Genomic DNA, 18,931 nt, shown 5'->3' on the forward strand with positions numbered 1-18,931 from the left:
TCAGATATCCTGTGGCCTTTTTTCCAAGTCTCATTTTTCAAGATTTCTTTTTTTCGCCCAAACCTTCACATCCCTTCACTAGCTTTTTTTTTTTTTTTTTTTAAATTCTTACCTGTTCCACTAACATGCCACAGGTTTTATTTGCCATCTGTTCTGTCTTCTGAAATGTAAGCACCATGAGGGTGAGTGTTTTGTTTGTTTTTGTCTCTGCTGAATCTCCAGTACTTAGCACAGTTCCTACTACATATTAGAGACTCGGTGAGTATTCATTAGAAAAATAGGCTACACAAAAGCAAGAGCTGATAGAATGTTTTTAGAAAGTCAGTCAATGGGCTACTGCTGGGTAGGTAAAAGTTGTAAAGGTGATGGTGTTTGAGAATCATTGATAGATCATTTTTAATTTTGTTTTACAAGTGTTGCACTGCAGCAAATATCCTTATGTAACTTTTATATATTATATTTATGATGATTTCCATTAGTTAATCTTTCTGCAGTGTGTGTATGTGTGTGTGTGTGTGTGTGTGTGTGTGTGTGTGTGTGTGTGTGTGTGTGTGTGTGTGATGTGTGGCATGGCTCATGTGCTGAGATCAGAGGACAGCAAACAGGGGTCAGGTTCTCTCCTTCCACTCTGTGGTTTCCAGGCATCAAACTCAGGTCTCAGCTGGACAGGAAGCACCCTCACTTCTGAGTGACCACTTGTCTTGATTTCCTTGAAGTGCTTGTAAGTGTTGTTGCTGGTTCTCAGGGTAAGCACGTTTTAAAGTTAGAAAGCTGCCACATGTTTGCATTTCTGCTCACAGTCTGGGAATGCTTATATTTCTCCTTGTACTTCACAGCACGTTATCTGTCGGTCCAATATCTGCCAGTTCTTAGGGGGGAAAGCTTTATGCATGCTTTAACTTGCATTTATTTGATACTGATGATTTTCCCACATGTCTAGTTCTTATCTGCTTATCTTTTTTGTATTGCTTATGTACATTTATTTAGGTCTGGGCTCCAGTTACACTGGGCTGAAATGTATTGTAGTAGTTTTACTGTCTGAATATTAAGGTTTATATCCTTGGACAGATTGGGAAAGACAGTGAAGCTTCCTCCCAGACTAAACTGGAGGGTATGTTGTTCTGTTTCTGCTTCTCATTTTTACTGTTTCCTCCCTTTTCTCTCAGCATCTTTGCTTTCCTGTGACTTTTTCTCCCTGGCATTGGTGTGTCCTGCCATTGACCTCTGTTCTCGTTCACGCAATCCGTTAGTTTGGGTAGTGTCATAGTCTAAGTGCCATGTGTCCCAGGTGTGTAGTAGTGAGAACGGTCTACTTGATCATCTTCATCAACTCTTGGGTTTCCTTCTGGACAGCTCAAGTCATCATGGGAACCTGAGGCTAAAGCAGCCTCTTGAGCCAAGACCGAGATTAGAATATGCAGGACAGTTTCTTATACATTTATTTAATTTGTTTACGAATGTTGTATATGAAAGTTGTCTTGTGTGGGTTTTTCTCCATTTATTATTTTAATTTTTCTTGGTGATATTGTTTATATAGTTAAATCTATATTTTTGTGAGTATAAAGGTCAGAAACATCTCTGTGAGGAAAATTAAACATTCAGTTGTATTTTCTTTTCTTCCCTTATGGTTATATTCTTTTAAAACATTTGTTTTTGTTTTGTGTGCATCTGTGTGTTATGTCTGTGTGTATCTGTGAGGACATGTGCTATAGCATACACGTGCTGGTCAGGGGATACCTTTGGGGGAGTTGTTTCTCTTCCTCCATCATGTGGGTCCCGGGGATAAAACTCAAGTTCTTGGACTCACTGGAAAACACTTTGTAAGCCATCTTTCTGGCCTTCTAGGTTTATTTTGTATGTTCCTCTTGAATTGTATTACATTTGGAGAAACGTGGGGTAGGATCAAATATTTATTATAGGAGCATAGTGTTTGCACTAGTTAGGACTCTTCAAAGCAATAGGAATCAATAGGAAAAATAATCCCTTCCCTCTGTCTCTGTCTCGTGTGTGTGTGTGTGTGTGTGTGTGTGTGTGTGTGTGTGTGTGTGTGTGTGTGTGTAAGGAGGGAGATTAAAGAGCCAGGGGAATAGCCTAGTTTAAGGAACTGGAAACGTCAAACGAGAGACCAGCGATGTAGCCTCAGCTTGAAGCTGAATGAGAGTCAGGTTTAACACTGGAAAAAAATAGAGCCTGATTTCTACAAGTGAGAGCAGGAGCAGTGAGAACCAGCAGAGCCCAAACCCACAGCCTCCTGTAGGGGAGGGGAGTCGAGCATGTGTGAGAACCATGCCACCCCTTCCTTCCATCCGAATCAGAGTCTGTAACCTTGTGCTGCTGGTGCTCAGGGACGCTTTCCCTCCTTCACGTCACTGACCCACATTCCAGTCTGTTCTGGAAACATCCCAGGACACACGGAAGCGTGCTTCACCCATTTTCTAGGCATACTTCAATTGATTCAAGTTGACAGCCAAAATGAGCCATCGCAATGTTTAGTTATGTATTTATAGTTCCTCTCAGTAAAATTATACAGCATTCCTTAGTTTAATTCTGTGATGTATTTGTTCCTAGCTATTTTGCAAATTTTATCCTTGGTGAGTTTCTTTTCAGTTATTTCTCTAATTAGTACTTCATAGTTTGTTAAAGCTCTTCTTAATTTTCATTTTATGACTGACCATTATACCAGTTTCACATTTTAAAATGTTTTCATATGTATTTGTCATTAGTTCTTTGAAAATTTCATACGATGTCTTTTAAAATTAGTTCTTTGAGAATTTTATATAACCTTCAACAAATTAGTTCTTTGAAAGCATCATAGGACATGTTTGATCATATTCACTCCCCCTCTTAACTCTTTCCAAATTCACCTGCCTCCCTGCCTACCCAACTTCCTGTTTTTGTTTTTAATTCTTCAAGAACAGATTTGTATTGCCTAGAAGTTTTTGGTTGTGTGGACTCTTCTACTGGAGACTGGCTGACTTCCTCGATGCTACACTCTTCTAGAAAACTGTCTCTCCTTCTCCCAGCAGCGAACGATGGCTCTAGCCCCGTGGCTTGGGTTTGACTGTGTGACCAGCTCCTCTGTCCTTGCTGGGATCCGGTCGGGCTGAAGCTTGCCCAGGTCTCGCACACACTGTCACAACCACTGTGAGTTCGTGTGTGCCGCTGCCGGCTGTGCCCAGAAGAGAAAGTTTCCTTGTAGTCACCCGCCACCACCTCAGTCTCTACACCCTTTCCACCTTCTCTCCGGCAGTGCTCCCTCTTTGGGGATGGATATGTAGACAGAGTAGCTGCAAATATTTATCATTTTTTTCTTTACATGCCTCTCCCCCCCACCCCCCAACTTACTGTGCTAGGTCTTTTAGAATGAGGAAAATACTACTTGGGAATGTGGCCCATGTCTTGTGCTGGTGTGTTTGGTTGGTATAATTAATATGACTGAGTGAGCACAGTGTTTTTTTTTTTTTTTTTTTTTTTTTTTTTTAAAGATTTATTTGTTTATTATGTATACAGCATATATGACTGCAGGCCAGAAGAGGGCGGCAGATCTCATTACAGATGGTTGTGAGCCACCATGTGGTTGCTGGGAATTGAACTCAGGACCTCTGGAAGAACAGTCAATGCTCTTATCCTCTGAGCCATCTCTCCAGCCCAGAGCACAGTGTTTTGATAGCTTGTGAAGGAAACTTTGGAGACCCCTCTAACCCAAACAACCTGAGTTTGTCTAGAAACTTGCACACTTCACTTGTTAGTAACTTTTTCTGGTCAGAGCATCATCCCTAAAACGTCCCTGCTATTCTTCCCCTGTATCTAACACTGTCTGTCTATAGTGTGTGTGTGTGTGTGTGTGTGTGTGTGTGTGTGTGTGTGTGTGTGTGTGTGTTTGTGTGTTGATCTACCTCCCTCCCCTCTATCTCTCCTACACCCAGTTTTCTTCCAGCTTCATGTTCTCTTTTTTCGAATCCAGGGACTGACTCTGCTTCCAGCGTGTGCATGGGCGTGGGTCATCAGATACTTGCTCTTCTGTGCTCACTGCTGCACTAGTCACAATAGCCAAGACATAGAAGCCGTCTTGTGGATAGAGACTTATTGTGATGGGAACCTCAGCAGGAGCCTTTGTAATGCTGCAGCTGCTTAACTCTGTTGTCAATGTCTTCTCCCAACCCCCAACCAGAACATTGTCACCTCGGGCCCATAATCTTCAGCTAGAGTGAAGTTTGGCTCTTTCAAATACATGTTGTTGTTCTTTTGCCTGGAATTTCCTAGTTGTCCCCGACTTTGGCATTTTGCTTTTTCAAAGTCAACTTTCTTTTTTCAACTTTTTTCAAGGTGGTACTTTCTTCAGGAAAGCCAGTTTGCTTACAGTATGTGTCTTACTCCACTTTCCCAATGCCTCATTGGTTTTCTTCAGACTCACATTATTATAATTGCTTGTTAAACGGGCTTATGCCTATAACCCAAGCACCTGGCAAGCTAAAGGAAGAGCATTGCTCTGAGGCTGTGAGAGCAAAGCAAAACGGTACTACATACTGAGTTCCGGGCCAGCCTGGGTATAGGTGGATTGTGTTTCAAGAAAAAGAAAAATGAAAAGCTCTTTAGAATCACCTTCCTTGGGACTGTAGGAATACCTCAGTTGGTAAAGCTCTTTCAAGCTCCAGGACCTTGGTTCAAATCCCAGAACTATATTTTGTTTTTATTTTATTTTATTTTTTTGTTTGTTTGCAGAGCAGAGCATGGTAGCATGAATTTGTAATGCCAGAACTTAGGAGTCAGGAGACAAGTGGATCACTGATCAGCCAGCCTACCTTATGTGTTGAGTTCCAGGCTACTGAGAGATGGTGTCTCAAAAAAGTGATGATTGACACGTGAGGAAGAACACTCAGGGTTGACCTCTGGCATGTACATGCACAAACACAGATACACACTCATATATTTGCATCTGCAAAAATATATAAATGACACACACACACACACACACACACACTGGTGTCTTTTGGCTACTGAAGAATTATATAACCTCAGACTGCAATGGCAGAGGGGTGTCTGCCTTGACTATTGCATCTGGTAGGTAAAGAGCCACTCAACATATATTTCCTAAATTGACGCTTAAGAAGGGAATGGCAGCAGTGCCTGGCATGCTAAAATCAACTTGAATGACCGCAGACAGCCGCTTGGTTGGCAGAAGCAGGCGGGGAAGGTGATTGAGTTGGAAGGGGCAGTATATGCCAGTGCTGAAAGTTTTCCAGTCTTTCCCGGGTCTGAACCAGTGTAGACCTGAAGGGGCAGCTGGCTACTGTTTTCTGTGTTTACTGGAGTTGGGGATAATTTTGAGGATTTTGATATGCACTTCCATACATAGATGAACTCTGTAAGCTTGAGCATGATGAAAATATAACCCTATACTTTGTGCCTTTATCCTTTAATTTCCTTGCTCCTCAGGGTTGCAGTAATGGATCCACTGAGCTTTTACAGCTTCCAAAGTGGCAGGCTGCCTTGTAAAGTTCAAGAACCCCACCTATAATAAAGATAATATTTAAAAAGCCTGTGGGGGAAAGGCAGCCAGAGAAAACACAACCCAGGAGCATGTGCTCCCCACTCTGTTGACATGAGGGAGGAAAATTTGCTCTTGTGAGCCTGAATCGTAGCAGGTTTTCAATATTGTTGTGGAAAGAAATAAAAACTATAAAATTTCAAAAGTTTCAGTGTATTTACCTTTAACAGATTTCTGTTTTTTAAAGTATATGTTGTTTTATAAACTGAATTCAGGGATGGATAAGAATAGGAAGACTAATTCAACTTTTGGTTATTTCCTGTATTTCATTTATTTGTGCTAAGTCTTTGAGGAAATCTGATGTTTTCTGTATTACTGCATTTAGCTTGGAAAATTAAAAGCAAATATGTGGTGATTGGGGCAACTTCTTGAGGCTGCTGAGGGTGTGGCATTTAGCTGAGATCTACAGCTTCTCCAGGACTCAGGGTTTAGTCCTTTTCCTTTCTGAATGAGGAAGGTGAGATGTGAGATGTTAAGTGATCACAGTGAGATCCTGCAGCTCTTCATCTCCAGAGCCAGACAGCTGCATTGCTGTAGACTGACAGCTGCTGTTAGTACTTCTCTCTCCCATTTTACAGGTGAACAGACTGAGACACCAGTCTGTTAAAGAGTTTCTCTTAGGCTTTCTTTGAAAGTTGACCTGAAAGTCAACAAATGAAACAGATTGATCATATAATGCCCAAACGTATCATAATACTAATATTTACTTCTGCCAACCCTTTAAACTATTTTTTATTATAGTCTGTTCTTTATCATTCTGGGGAACAGCAGGAGCTTTAACGTATAAAGCTTGCTGCAAGGAACAGCTCATCCATAGTGGATCTATTTAGGATATGGACCACTGAGAGTTGATAAGAGGAATACCACACAGTCTACAACAACAAGGTCTCCAGAGCCTGAGAAGCCCATGGGATCTAGAGTGCATCCGTTCAATAGATTTGGAACTTTCAGAGCTCTCTCAGGAGGGAGGAAATAGTTGCATTTTTTTTTCCCACATTGGGCTCTATGACAATGTCATCTTTAAAAATTGTGTTTACAAAATTTTTGTTTATGTGTTTTGTTTTTTCCAGACAGGGTTTCTCTGTGTTGTTTTGGAGCCTGTCCTGGATCTCACTCTGTAGGCCAGGCTGGCCTTGAACTCACAGAGATCTGCCTGCCTCTGCCTCCCGAGTGCTAGGATTAAAGGCGTGCGCCACCACCGCTCGGCGTACAAAATTTTCATAAAAATTTCTCTTACATTTTGAAGCATCTTTTAACCCACAACACATCTATAATTGTTATTTCAGGACATGATAAAGAAGTGCCCTGTCTGAGGCTGTGGGGTTGTAAAGCCATGCTAGCAGAGCTTTGAGCAGTTTATACTGGCATGTGATTTGAACCCTGAGGAATAAATAGATTTCTGCATGGTAGACGTGGAGAGGACCCTAAAGGCTGCAGGAACCATAGCATGAACTAAGACACTATAGAGCAAACAAGAGAACTGGAATGGGCCCCCAGGTCAAGACTGGACCTGCCAGATGCAGCAAATCTCAGGGCACCAAGTTTGAAGCAGTAGAATAAGAACCCTGGTGTTGGGAAGTTTGTATTTTTAAAGAAAAGGAATGCTATCCATTCCATCTGTGGACCTCAGGAAGAACAGTGATTGGATAGAAAAGAAGAATAAAACCTTGTTGTTTTAATGTCTGTAGATTCCTGGGCTACATTTTAACCTTGAATCTTGACTGCTTCTGTATTTTGAATGGATTTGCACTTTCTCTGTAGTGTAGGAGATCTTTTATTTTATTAATCTTTAGGTGCTTTGCCTTTAATAGTAAAAAAAATCTTTGTCAAGGTAACTATTTTTAAATCATTAATCCAAGATGACATCCACTATCAAAGCTTGAATATAGCTACTTCATTATTGCTATAACTTACAAATGGACTATAGTTTTAATATTAAATATTTGGGGAATTTTTTGTTACTAATAAGAGATGCCACAAACTATTCAGTAGAAAAAAAAGAACAACCTGCCCACTGTCTGACTAGGAATTACTTTTATAGATTTGGGGCTGCTTTCTACAGTAAGATCAGGAAAAAGCAGAAGACTAGATGGCGGTGCCATGTGCCCGCTGGCAAGTCTGCTAAGAGGAAATGAGCGCCTGTGCCTCGGAGTCGGAGGACTTGGCCTGTCATTTTATTGCTTGCAACTTTTAATTATGCAATTCAGGGAGTATCTCATTAACTCCTCTGAGTCTGTTTTTGTAAAATAATTATAACTTTTATAAGGAGTTTATGAGACCCGAGAGATTTAAGTATGTGGAACACCAGATTTTCATATCATAAAGTCAAATGCATTGTCTACATCCTTCCTGAACAGGCTGGCTCATATTTACCTTGGTTCAGTGCCAGATGAGAGTCCTGATTGACTCACTCACTCGTCCCAGTCAGAAGCCTTGAAGTCTGACTCTGTTTCCCCCTTCTCTTCAGTTTGTCACACGTAGCTGGCCGTGAGGTTCTGCGTCTTACTTCTTCTCTCTTAGTCATTATTCGTTGTCTTGTATGGAGTCTGTTGACCTGCCACCTGCTCCGTGGGTACTGGCAACGGCTGCTCAAGAGTGGATCTCCATCCTCAGTCTCACCCTCTTAACATTTTCAAGGCATCTAACTGCTAGATACCATTGAGAGCACTTTCTAAATTATTACGACTCATTTAACCCTAACATTTTCTATGAGCGCCCCAGTTCTCCCTTAGACCTGATTACTTTTCTTATTTACTTAAGAGTTTTTCCCTGATTCCCCTTTCTGAGCATCGCACACCTGTATTTTGCTGACTCTTCTGTACTCAGTAATCTAGTGGTGTCTTATAAAGCCACATGACTGTGCTAGTCTTTGTGCCAAGGGACATTCTCATTTCTGTCCGCCTGGTAAACCCATCTTTAGGTTCAGGTTGTGCAGAGCATAGCCTCTTCAGCTGAGGCACTGGTTTCTCTACAATTTTAGCGTGTCTCAGCAGCGTAGAACATGAAATCCTTGATGGTAGGAGCTATGCTTTCCTCTTTATTCGTGTCATGTCTAGTATGAGATATGACTGTTCAGCAACTGATGTCAGAGGGGAACTTGGTGGATTACTAGGCAGCCGGATCTTCCTCTCCAGCCTCCTGCCTTAGCAATGACATTAGACATCGATGACATCATGCTAAAACTATTCACATCCCTCTGATATGAACTGATAATCATATTACAACATCCAGAACTTAGAGTACGTTTGAACGAATGATAGCACACTGCCTCTGGCTATAGATAGGTCTCAGTGTTCCAAGTACAAAATGGAAGTTGATCCACAGTGTGTATGGCTAGAGTTAGTTTTTCAAACATCAAAAGAAACCTTCAAAACTTTCCAGATGGCCTTTGCTCGGGTTCTGTGCATCTGTTAATGCATCAAAGATAACCTCAAGATTGGGCACAAAAGTGCATCCAAGTTGCATTAAGCCACAAAAACAGAAACGTCCCCTTGGATAGGTTTGACAAAGTGCAAGCCCAGATCTGGATTTCTGGATTCTCCACTTCTGTTCCTGTGTTTTTGTCTGTAGTTTGTGTTTTCTGGCCTGTTTGTGTACTTTCTCTCTCTCTCTCTCTCTGTGTCTAATCTGTCCCTGTTGCCTCTCTGATCTGTGTTCGTGCCTGTGCCCAACAAAGGGCTTCGTTTTGTATTTATTAAACAGCAAAGAAAACATGGTGAGGGAAAGGAATGTGGACATTTTTTTTAATAGAAATAGTTGAGTTTTACAGGAAAGAAGTTACATTACTAATCCTGACTGTCTCAGAATAGCTTTCAAAATCTCATGTCATCAACCTATCTACACACATCACTTCCAACATTTATTATATATTTATTTTGTTTAAGTTGCTTTAAGCATGCTGTCTGCTTTCAGCAAATGATTATGACAGCATATACATACATATGCACATACATTGCTCTGTGTCAGAGGCAAGGAAAAGTATGAATGATGTAAGTTATGCATTTAGCTTATGTTGTAAAGCTGATTGCATGGGAAATCCAAGGCATTTGGTTCCATTGTTCTCTTAAAGACAGGCTTAACTTAAACAGACTGAGTAGACAGTAGGGTAGCAGGTTAAATACATAGTCTTAAGTGATTTCAAGACAGAGTATTAACTTAGCTGTAAGGTCTGGTCAAAGCTAAGACTTTAGGGTCAAGAGATTTTCAGAAGAAATTATCACCACAGTTATGAAGGTTAACATGACTTCTTCAACCTTCAGAAGTAGCGTGCTACATATGTTACTGAAATCATTGTATATGATATGACATTCTCTCATTAATGGTGACATTTCTATTTATTCTTCTAAGAGGAAGTTTCCAAGGATCTTTAGGAGGGGTTGCCTTTACCTTTTAGAGAATATGGGATAACATCACATTGTGGCATTTAAAGAAGAGTATAACAAACTGGACTTTGGAAGTTAGAAGAGAAATTGCTGCTGATATAATTCCATTTAGACCCAAGAATTGGCCCAATTCATGTGAAGAGTGTAGTACATTTGCATATGACAGAAATACCACCAACAGGAGATGGTCTGTTTGTCATCTGTCTCTCTGCCCATCCATCCAGTAAGCTACTATGGGATTTATTATAATTGTTTTTCACGATTAAGGAGGCTGAGAAGTCTCTTGATCCATCACTGCAAGCTAGAGACCCAGGCAAAGGCTGTTTGAAAGCCAGAGCTAGTAGTGTAGACTTCATCCTAGTTCCATTGTGAGCCGATCAAATTCAAGAAAAGAGGAAGGTGGACCTCTGCATTCAAGCGCCCAGACAGGCGCTGAATTACCTTTCCTCACCACTTTTGTTCCATTTAGGCCCACGGAGAGTTGAGTGATACTCATTCACATGGAAAGGGGACATTTTCTTATTTATTTATTTTCCAAATTCAAATGCTAGTCTCTTCTGGATGCACCCTCATGGACATACTAAAAAAAAGTGTTCACTCATATATCCAGGTATCCTGTGGTCTAGTGGAAAATTAGACAGCCTAGTGCCTCTTGCTGTAAGGAGAGGAAGTACAAGGGAACTTGAGCATCTGAGCAAATAAAGTGGCTCTGAATCAATGGATGCAAAGTCCTGTAGGATGCTCTGATTTGTCTAGCATTTTTAGAGTCAGACATGAACTGCTAGGGAAGAGACCTGATCTTCACAGATCATCCTCAGTCCTTCTTTCAAAAATGTTGATATTTGTTCAAAGGATAAAATAATAATTTCTCATCCTCCCTTTACCTTCTGAATTAATATTTACCATGGTAAAGGACTTACTTTCCCCTAAAACTCTATATCCCTCCATGATTGTTACATTTTTTTACCCTCTAATAAGAGACAATGTGAGTTGGGCTGTGGCGGCGCACACCTCTAATCCCAGCACTCTGGGAGACAGAGGCAGGCAGATCTCTGTGAGTTTGAGGCCAGCCTGGTCTACAGAGCTAGTTCCAGGACAGCTAAGGCCACACAAAGAAATCTTGTCTCAAAAATAAAAGAAAACAAACAAAAACCTCAGAAAAAAAACCCAAACAAAACCAAACAAAAAGACAATATGGTTAGAATGTGGATGCCTGCATCAGTAGACATGGTCTTTTCAGTTGCCCCTTCTACATTATGAATCACAAACTGGGTTGCACCCCACTACCCCTTCTCCATTATGAATCACAAGCTAGGTTGCACCTGTGATTCCTTACTAGTTACAGATGATGCCATAAATCTGCTTTTTCTTGGCCAGTGTCCCAGGGAACTCTCACGTACAATAAAAGTTAAGAGCCATAATATAGGCCTCTGTACTGTACTATGTACAGCTGCCATTTCCAAACCTACTGTGTGTGCTTTGAGATGTCAATAACTCATTGACTTTCAACCTTCAGGTCTGGGATGGGGCTGGTAGGTTGACTGTATAAAAATTGCCAAGTGATTCTAGTACCTGAGTGGGTTTGTCACCTCCAGCAAACGAGCATGCCCCAGCACTGCAGTAAGGAAGAAGGTGAATAGTTATCACACAGAGGGTCCGTGAGTCAGTGTTCCACAGCTACTGCAGAGTTAAAAGGTGTGTTTGTGTGTCTGAATGTCTTAGTGGTTTTCTTGTATTGAGAGACTTGACTGAAAGTGGGATTGTGGACTTGGGTGTGTCCTGACACCCTGGGCTGCAGTGCTGTGTGCTGCCGCTGCTCTTATCAGGGATCAGCCTCCAGTCGATCCTCTCAGATCTCTGCATTGTAGTCACATATTAAACAAGCCATCTTGGTTCCTAGATTTTTTTAATCGCTACTCCAAACACTACATATTATTCTAAAGAGTAAAATATGTGCCATAAGCTAATTGCTGGCCTTTGACTCTACTTTGGGGAGTAGTGGGAAACTTTTAGCTTTATTTCTGGTTTGTAAAACTTAAGAAGCAGAAGCCACTGAAATTTTTAAAAACGTTGTAGGAATAGGAACTCCCTGGCGTGGGCAACTCTAATTCTCCTATTAACCCTTCAAGGCAGATGGTATTCTGTTATTTTCATGTGAGGAAACTGAAGCTGAAATGGGGCCATAATTTGTAGGTCTGTCAATCCGTAACTTTTCCTCTTATCCAGACACATTGTCTATTTCCATTTTACCTGGAGTTATATCATGGATTATTGACTGTGCACAGTGCTCTAGGGTCTGGGCAGGTTTGAGTCAGTTCCAGCTGTGTGTCTCAGGAACTTGGTGTTTTGGAGAAAGCACTTAACTTCTCTTTCATTAAGTGTGTAGTACTTTAGAAACATTTTCAGTAAACATTTGTGAACACGGCAGGGTGTGTGTGTGTGTGTGTGTGTGTGTGTGTGTGTTACATGTGCTTAGTATAAAACATCTGTAACTGTGAGGTGAACACAGAGCAGGTATCTCATTTGCAGGAATGAGCTTTTTCCCATTGGTAGCATTTAACTGGGGGCTACTTCTGGAAGTATTTTGGTTGCTATGAAGTGACCAGCATGTGACAACATTGTGACAAGGTGCAAAGGCGTCATCCTTGGGTGACTTGGAGCTGGCAACGTTGTATTTGCAGCCCTTTGTGGAATTTAGGCTCTCCTGTGCCAGTCTGATCCTAGTAGGACAGGACTTCTGACACCTCCAGGGATGACAGAGCAGAGAACTCACACCTTTGCTATTATTGCCACTGTACTTCTTTTTCAGTGGCTATGGTAAAGTTCCTTTTGTAGGGCTTGTGGGGATTGATTAATAAGATGTCTGAGGCTCATTTTATCAGTCCTCCTTTCTGCTGTAGCAGTTTAGAATGCCAAACGAAGACTGTCTCCATGAACTGTCTAAGCTGAAGTTGATATTTAAAAATGAATTTTAAGAGTAGTGCAAAAGCGAATAGTATTTTCTGCCAGCCCAGAGGGAAGGATTGCGTCCTCCAGGTGCAAGTGCCAGGACGGTAAGTGCGACTTGCATCTTGGGTGTTTTTCTGTCCATTGACATGATTCGTTTTTGCTCTTTTCTCCTCTCTTCATTTTCTTCCTTATAATATCTTTATAATATCCCTTGAGTGATATTTCTTATATGTTTTATAAATACAATAAGCAAACCTTTCATGGATTTGAATAACTAGAGATCCCTGTCAAGTGGACAGATTTGCTAGGATAAACTTCCTAGGGACCCAGGGAAGGAAGGTCAAGGGAATATATCTGTGCTTACAAACTTTAAGTAATCAGAAGTTGATCATCGGATGCACTTTTTTTCATTTTTGGCAAAAAGTAAGGTAAATAGGGTTAAAATGAATCGTGTGCTGACATGTGTGTTCTCTTAAAGTTGCCAGATGCGTGCTGGCTCTAGGTTCATCTCTGGTATGCTGCTTCTTGTAGCATATAGGAATTTCAAAGTGGCTCATGTATGCACCTTGAGGCAGTTAGGTCAGCAGGCAGAGATGGTAACTAGAGTTTCCACTTACAAACTTAGTATGACCCTTCTCTAGAAAAGACAAATAGATAAGTCAAATTTTAATGTTAATCATCTCTAGTATATTTGTGGTGCTCTAAGGATGATAGAAATGCTTAAAATGTCCTCACTTCACTGTACTGGAAAATAATATTTTAAAAGGCAATGAATGATTTGGGTGAATTGCTCTAACATTTTGAATGATAATGTTTGAGACTTATACAAACCCTTGGAATTGAATACAGAAAATCAGATTACCAAAATAGCATATGCTGTCCCAAATAGAATTGACAGCAAAGAACGTAGTACCATCATTATTTGATTATCATGACTTGTCAATAAATAAAGGAACAGAGTGCAGTCTTCTTAAAAATTAGGTGGTAGAGAATTTTAAGGACACTATATATTAGTAAAAAAAATAGGCAGAGCATTCTAAAAATATACAGTGCTTCTGCACTGACTGGGAGATAAATCAGTTCCACTAGACAGAAATATGTTACTAGCTAACTGTGGTAAAGTGCTTTGTGAGATTTGAAAATTCTATTCATAATTCTTAGCCTGAGGTATTTTTACATACAAATAAGGATTATTTTAGCTATTTGTTTTTGATGCTTTTTGCGTATATAATACTTTTGTCTTATTCCCAGCTCATAGCACAATCTTTTTAGAGACATTGTAAATGTCAACTAAATCAAGAAGAACAACAGTGTAAGTTTCCTTTGCCACAGGAAGAAACATCTGTTGGTCACTTGTCTGACAGGTTTCTTACTGCATGCTGCACGAGAAACCGTTCCAGAGTCCAAGACTGAAATGTGATAAGGCAGACTATCTACAGGAACTGATGAGACATGTATTTGCATAGGTCTGCTGAAAGCAGTAGCTACTTTTGCCTGAATTCTCTCCCAGGTTGGGCAGGAGAAAAGTCAGGGGAGTTTTTTTGGTTTTGTTTTTTCTTTTGCATTTGGTAGCATCTCTGGTTCTCTTGGTCTCTCTCCTCCCTTTACTAGAAAGCTTGAGAACTAATTCTGGGGGATACACTGGGGTACAAACTGGTTTGCACAACTTGTAACACATCTTTACTACTTTCTTGGGCTTTTGAATTTTCTCCCTTCTCTCCTGACCAGATTTTCCATGTCCTTTTTAAGTTGCTTGAAAAATAATACGCTGATGAATTTTTTGAGAGTGCGCCTACCTCTTGAGAAGGCAGATTTTGTCACTTATGCTTTGGATAATGCTACACTTGTAACACAAGTCTTAAATGGTCTTTTTTAATTAAAAAAACAAAACAAAACAAAACAAAACAAAAAAAAAAACCCGGAGCCAAGTACTGGGGTGAGAATTGAGAGATCAAAGAAGCAGAAAGAAGCCAGCCATGTTCTTACCGCTAGGAAATTCTCAGCCAAGAGAGAGCGAGTTCCTGTTTCCTCAGACTGAAAGCCTCTGAGTCCTCACCCAAAAGATCTCAGCTGAACTGCTACTCAAAGCCTTTACAAAATCCTTAGTCTCAAGAGCCTCTCTCTCTGAGTCTTCACCCGAAAGGGTCTTAATTGAACTGCCTAAAAGGCCTAAAAGCTTAAAAGCTTCTAGTTCCTGGTCCTCATGTCTTATATACCTTTCTGCTTCCTGCTATCACTTCCTGGCATTAAAGGCGTGTGTGTGTCCTTCCCAAGCAAAGACATGAGATCTCAAGTGCTGGGATTAAAGGTGTGTGTCACCATGCCTGGATCTGTTTCCAGTGTGGCCTTCAACTCACAGAGATCCAGATGGATCTCTGCCTTCTGGGTGATAGGATTAAAGGTGTGTGCCACCACTGTCTGGCCTCTATGTCTAATCTAGTGGCTGTTCTGTTCTCTGACCCCTAGATAAGTTTATTAGTGTACACAGTATATCAACCACATACAATAGATAGATAAGGGTGGAATTGTAGTCTTTAGTCCTATTTCTGCATTGTTTTCATGGAATGCTGTTGTTAGATGACCCATGCTTAAGTTGTGCAGTTTGCTTTCTTCAGGCTGTATGACCTAGGGCAGACAACTCCTAACAGGATTACAACAGGATTTCCCCAGACTGACTCAGGGTCTCCAATGTAACAAGTAGATACATACTCTGAGTTCTGCTTGTGCAGCCCCGAGACCTGCCAGGGGCTTTTCTAACATTTGTGTCAAAGAACATTAATTCACATGAAGAAACTGGGCCAGGAATTGTAAAATGAGATGCTAATATATAAAAGGCTTGCCTTACTTGACAAAGCCAGAAATTTTGTTGTTCTTTATTTGTATGTGATTTTAAAGATTTGTTAATCCAGGTGCTCTTATAATCTCAGTAGTGGAGAGGTAAAGACAGGTGGGCCCTTGAGGCATGCCTAGTCTACTTGAATTGTAGGCCAGTGAGAGACCTTGTCTAAAATAAAGATAGACAGTGCCTGAGGAATAAATGACATTGGGGTGGGGTTGGGGAGTTAGCTCAGTGGTAGAGTGCTTGCCAAGCAAGTACAAGGGCCTGGGTTCAGTCCTCAGCTCCAGAAAAAAAAAAAAAATGACATTGGGGCTTGTCTTCTGAGCTCCAAATGCATGCACATGAGCATATACCCACACGTACATATACACACACAAATATACAAAACTGAAAACCTCGACTGGAATGGGAGGAGACATATCTCACACTGTGATTCCTGCTTGCAATTCAAGAAGATGGATGTCCTGATAGACATGGTGCAGCTTTTAGTTGTATGCCATACAGGAAGTAGGAAGGATGGACATAGATATACTAACTCAGTGATAGGAATGTTGTTTAATAAGCAGTATATAACTTTAAAATTGTAGCCATTACCCCTGTAAAGATTGCCTAGTTTTTGAAGTACCCACTGCCAATTTTGTAGCAAAGTTTTTATGCTTCTTCACTGGTCAATCCTAGATCCCTTCAAGCAGCCTCCTGTAAGATGAATCTTAAAAGGTCTTATTAATAAAAAAAAAAAAAACCTGGAGACAGATATTGAGGTGAAAACTGAGAGATCAGAAGAATAGGACAAGCCACAGCCAACCTCACCAACTCCTCAGCCTCCAGAAGAGCTACTTTGAGTATACCCACGCCTATATGCCTTTCTGTCCCTCCCCCTCTTCCTCTCTCTGCCCAGCTACACCACTTTCCTCTTTCTGCCCAGCTCTGTCACTTCCTGTCTGTCTGTACAGACCTCCAGACCTCTATGGTTAACTAGTGCTGGGAATTAAAGGCATGTGCCACCACACCTGGCCCTGTTCCCAGTGTGGCCATGAACTCAGAGAACTGGATGAATCTGCCTTCCGAATGCTAAGATTAAGGGCGTGTGCTACCACTGCCTGACCTCTATGTTTAATATAGTAGCTGACTTTTTCCTCGGATCCTCTGATAAGCTTTATTGGGGTGCACAAATAAAATATCACCACAGCCCCCTTATTCCTTCTGCTGTATAGCCTCTGGGACCAGTGTACAATACTGACTTATTCAGCTGACCTTAAGCATGGACAGAGGAGGCTGTCCAATGATATCCTGTGATTTTTCTAGAAAGATGAGTCCTACTCCACATGAGTTATGCTTCTTTCCTTACCCACTGGATTTAGGGTTTACTGATCTTAACTTGTACAGAGAAACTCCTGAGCAAATAATGATCTTGCAATGTTTTTGTATTTGATTGTGAGACATGTGGAAATGATTCCTTTAAAATTATTCACTTCAAATTACTGTGGTATGGTTTTCATTAAAGTGGATAACATTATAGACACTACATTCTCATTTGAGAGTTGGCACAAAAGAGCTGCAACTTAGAAAAACAAGGAGCCTGGCCTGGTGATCTATGCTAGTAATCTCAGTGCTTGGGAGGAAGAGACAGGATCAAGAGTTCAAGAACTCTGTCTCAAAACAAACAACAACAAACTCAAAAATCCAAATGCAGAAAAGTGAAAACCTGACTCTTTTGGGTTTATTTCATAAAGAAGCATCAATGCCTATTAGGGTCAAAATTTTCGTTGATTAGAAATCAGTGCTTTGGAGGCAAAGGAGCTCTTTTGGTGGAGTCCAGCCCTGTGAGGCCTACTGTTGTACACACCGGCGCCCTCTAGTGGAATGCCGAACGTAGGACCCAGTAAATCAAGGTTTAAAGAGGGGAGACAGTGATTGAAATCATCACGGTAAAGACAGACTTTTTGCTTCTATGCTGCATAGAAAAGTATCTTCTAGGACCTTCACTAATTAGCTTTTTCTCTCATGTTTTAAATCATGAGGTTTCTTTTAGGAAAATATATACATGTTGTATTGATACAAAAAATGTGGTTATTTTGAGACAATTGTCTTTATAAAGTTAATTGCCAGTTCCTACTGAATGCCGACCGATGTTTCCATGGTGTCCGATGTATTACACTGTCATCAAAATAAGCACATGGTGACCGTGGTGTTGGAAGTGGTAGGGGTAGGGAGTGGTGATGGAAATGGATCTGATGCTGGGAGCTGGCCAGACACTGTGCTGCATGGATCTTTGTACTTAGGTGTAGAACGCCTGGGGAGAGGAGAATCTTTCTTTTACGAGGGTTTCCCATGCTCTTGTGGGTGACCCACACTTGTGAAGTTGTTATTTCCATTTTATAATGGGACAGCATGAGATAATGGACATCATTACCCATGATCCCAGCCTGGTTGTCAGTGAAACCAGTGTTGGAATTTTCACTCTGTAACTGTTCTTCGGCAGGTATTTATTTTCAAAAGCACTTTCTGAATTAGTAATTGTTACTTTTCTGGCAAAACTGATCCTTAAGAATTTTCTTAAGAAGTGAAGGGGAGGGAGCGGGAGGTGGTCCCTCTGCTGTAAGAGAACTTCGTTCAAATGGCAACATTGCTAGATGTACTGTGTTGGCACATTTCAGGCATCCTAAGTCATGCTGAATGCTACAGCTTTCTCCAGATAATTGTGTCCTCTGGTACTGGTGGCTGCTGGGATGCTGCTGAGTTTAAACAAGTGTGGATAGTTATCTGATTCTTTGAACCAAATTCATAGTCTTTCCACTTTCTGTCTTGTATCTTTGTAGGCATGAACTTGAAAACATGGGCCCTCTAATTCTTCTTAGGAACTCACCGGTTTTGTTGGTAGCCTCATATTTCCATGAGCTTCTGAGTAAAAATTAGCTTCTTCCCCTCTCAGCATAGTCCCATGCATCTCATTGCTCATTGTGTACCTCATTTCACCTTCTCAACATTTCAGAGCAGGATTTTTCTTCATATTTGTGCAAACTCTCAGTTCAGGTTTTCATCTGTTGACCTCCTATCTGCTTTCTCTGCCTTCAGTTTTTCCTTCATATTACAAGTTAAAGGGCTCCTACCAAAACTCCAAACAAATAAAATCTATGTGCTTGAAGGCAATTTTTAAAAATATTCATTTATTTAATTTATGTGTGCATGCGTGTGTATGTGCCTCAGTGTATG

At 40.9% G+C, this 18,931-nt stretch overlaps 1 protein-coding gene across 9 annotated transcripts in view; it reads left to right on the plus strand.

Annotated features, from left to right (window-relative positions):
- Window positions 1-18,931, plus strand: part of Psd3 (pleckstrin and Sec7 domain containing 3) — a 539,468-nt gene that overhangs the window by 292,248 nt on the left and 228,289 nt on the right. The window contains exon 1 of one of the 9 annotated variants that reach the window (XM_076553259.1): window positions 12,629-12,983. The exons of the other annotated variants lie outside the window; for them this stretch is intronic. Within the exon in view, the coding sequence (XP_076409374.1) occupies window positions 12,895-12,983 (89 nt within the window). The 5' untranslated portion in view covers window positions 12,629-12,894. Of the gene's footprint in view, window positions 1-12,628; window positions 12,984-18,931 lie in introns of those variants that run through there. 9 annotated transcript variants of the gene reach the window in all.

The sequence above is a fragment of the Peromyscus maniculatus genome, chromosome 17 (assembly GCF_049852395.1).
Source record: "Peromyscus maniculatus bairdii isolate BWxNUB_F1_BW_parent chromosome 17, HU_Pman_BW_mat_3.1, whole genome shotgun sequence".
NCBI lineage: Eukaryota > Metazoa > Chordata > Mammalia > Rodentia > Cricetidae > Peromyscus > Peromyscus maniculatus.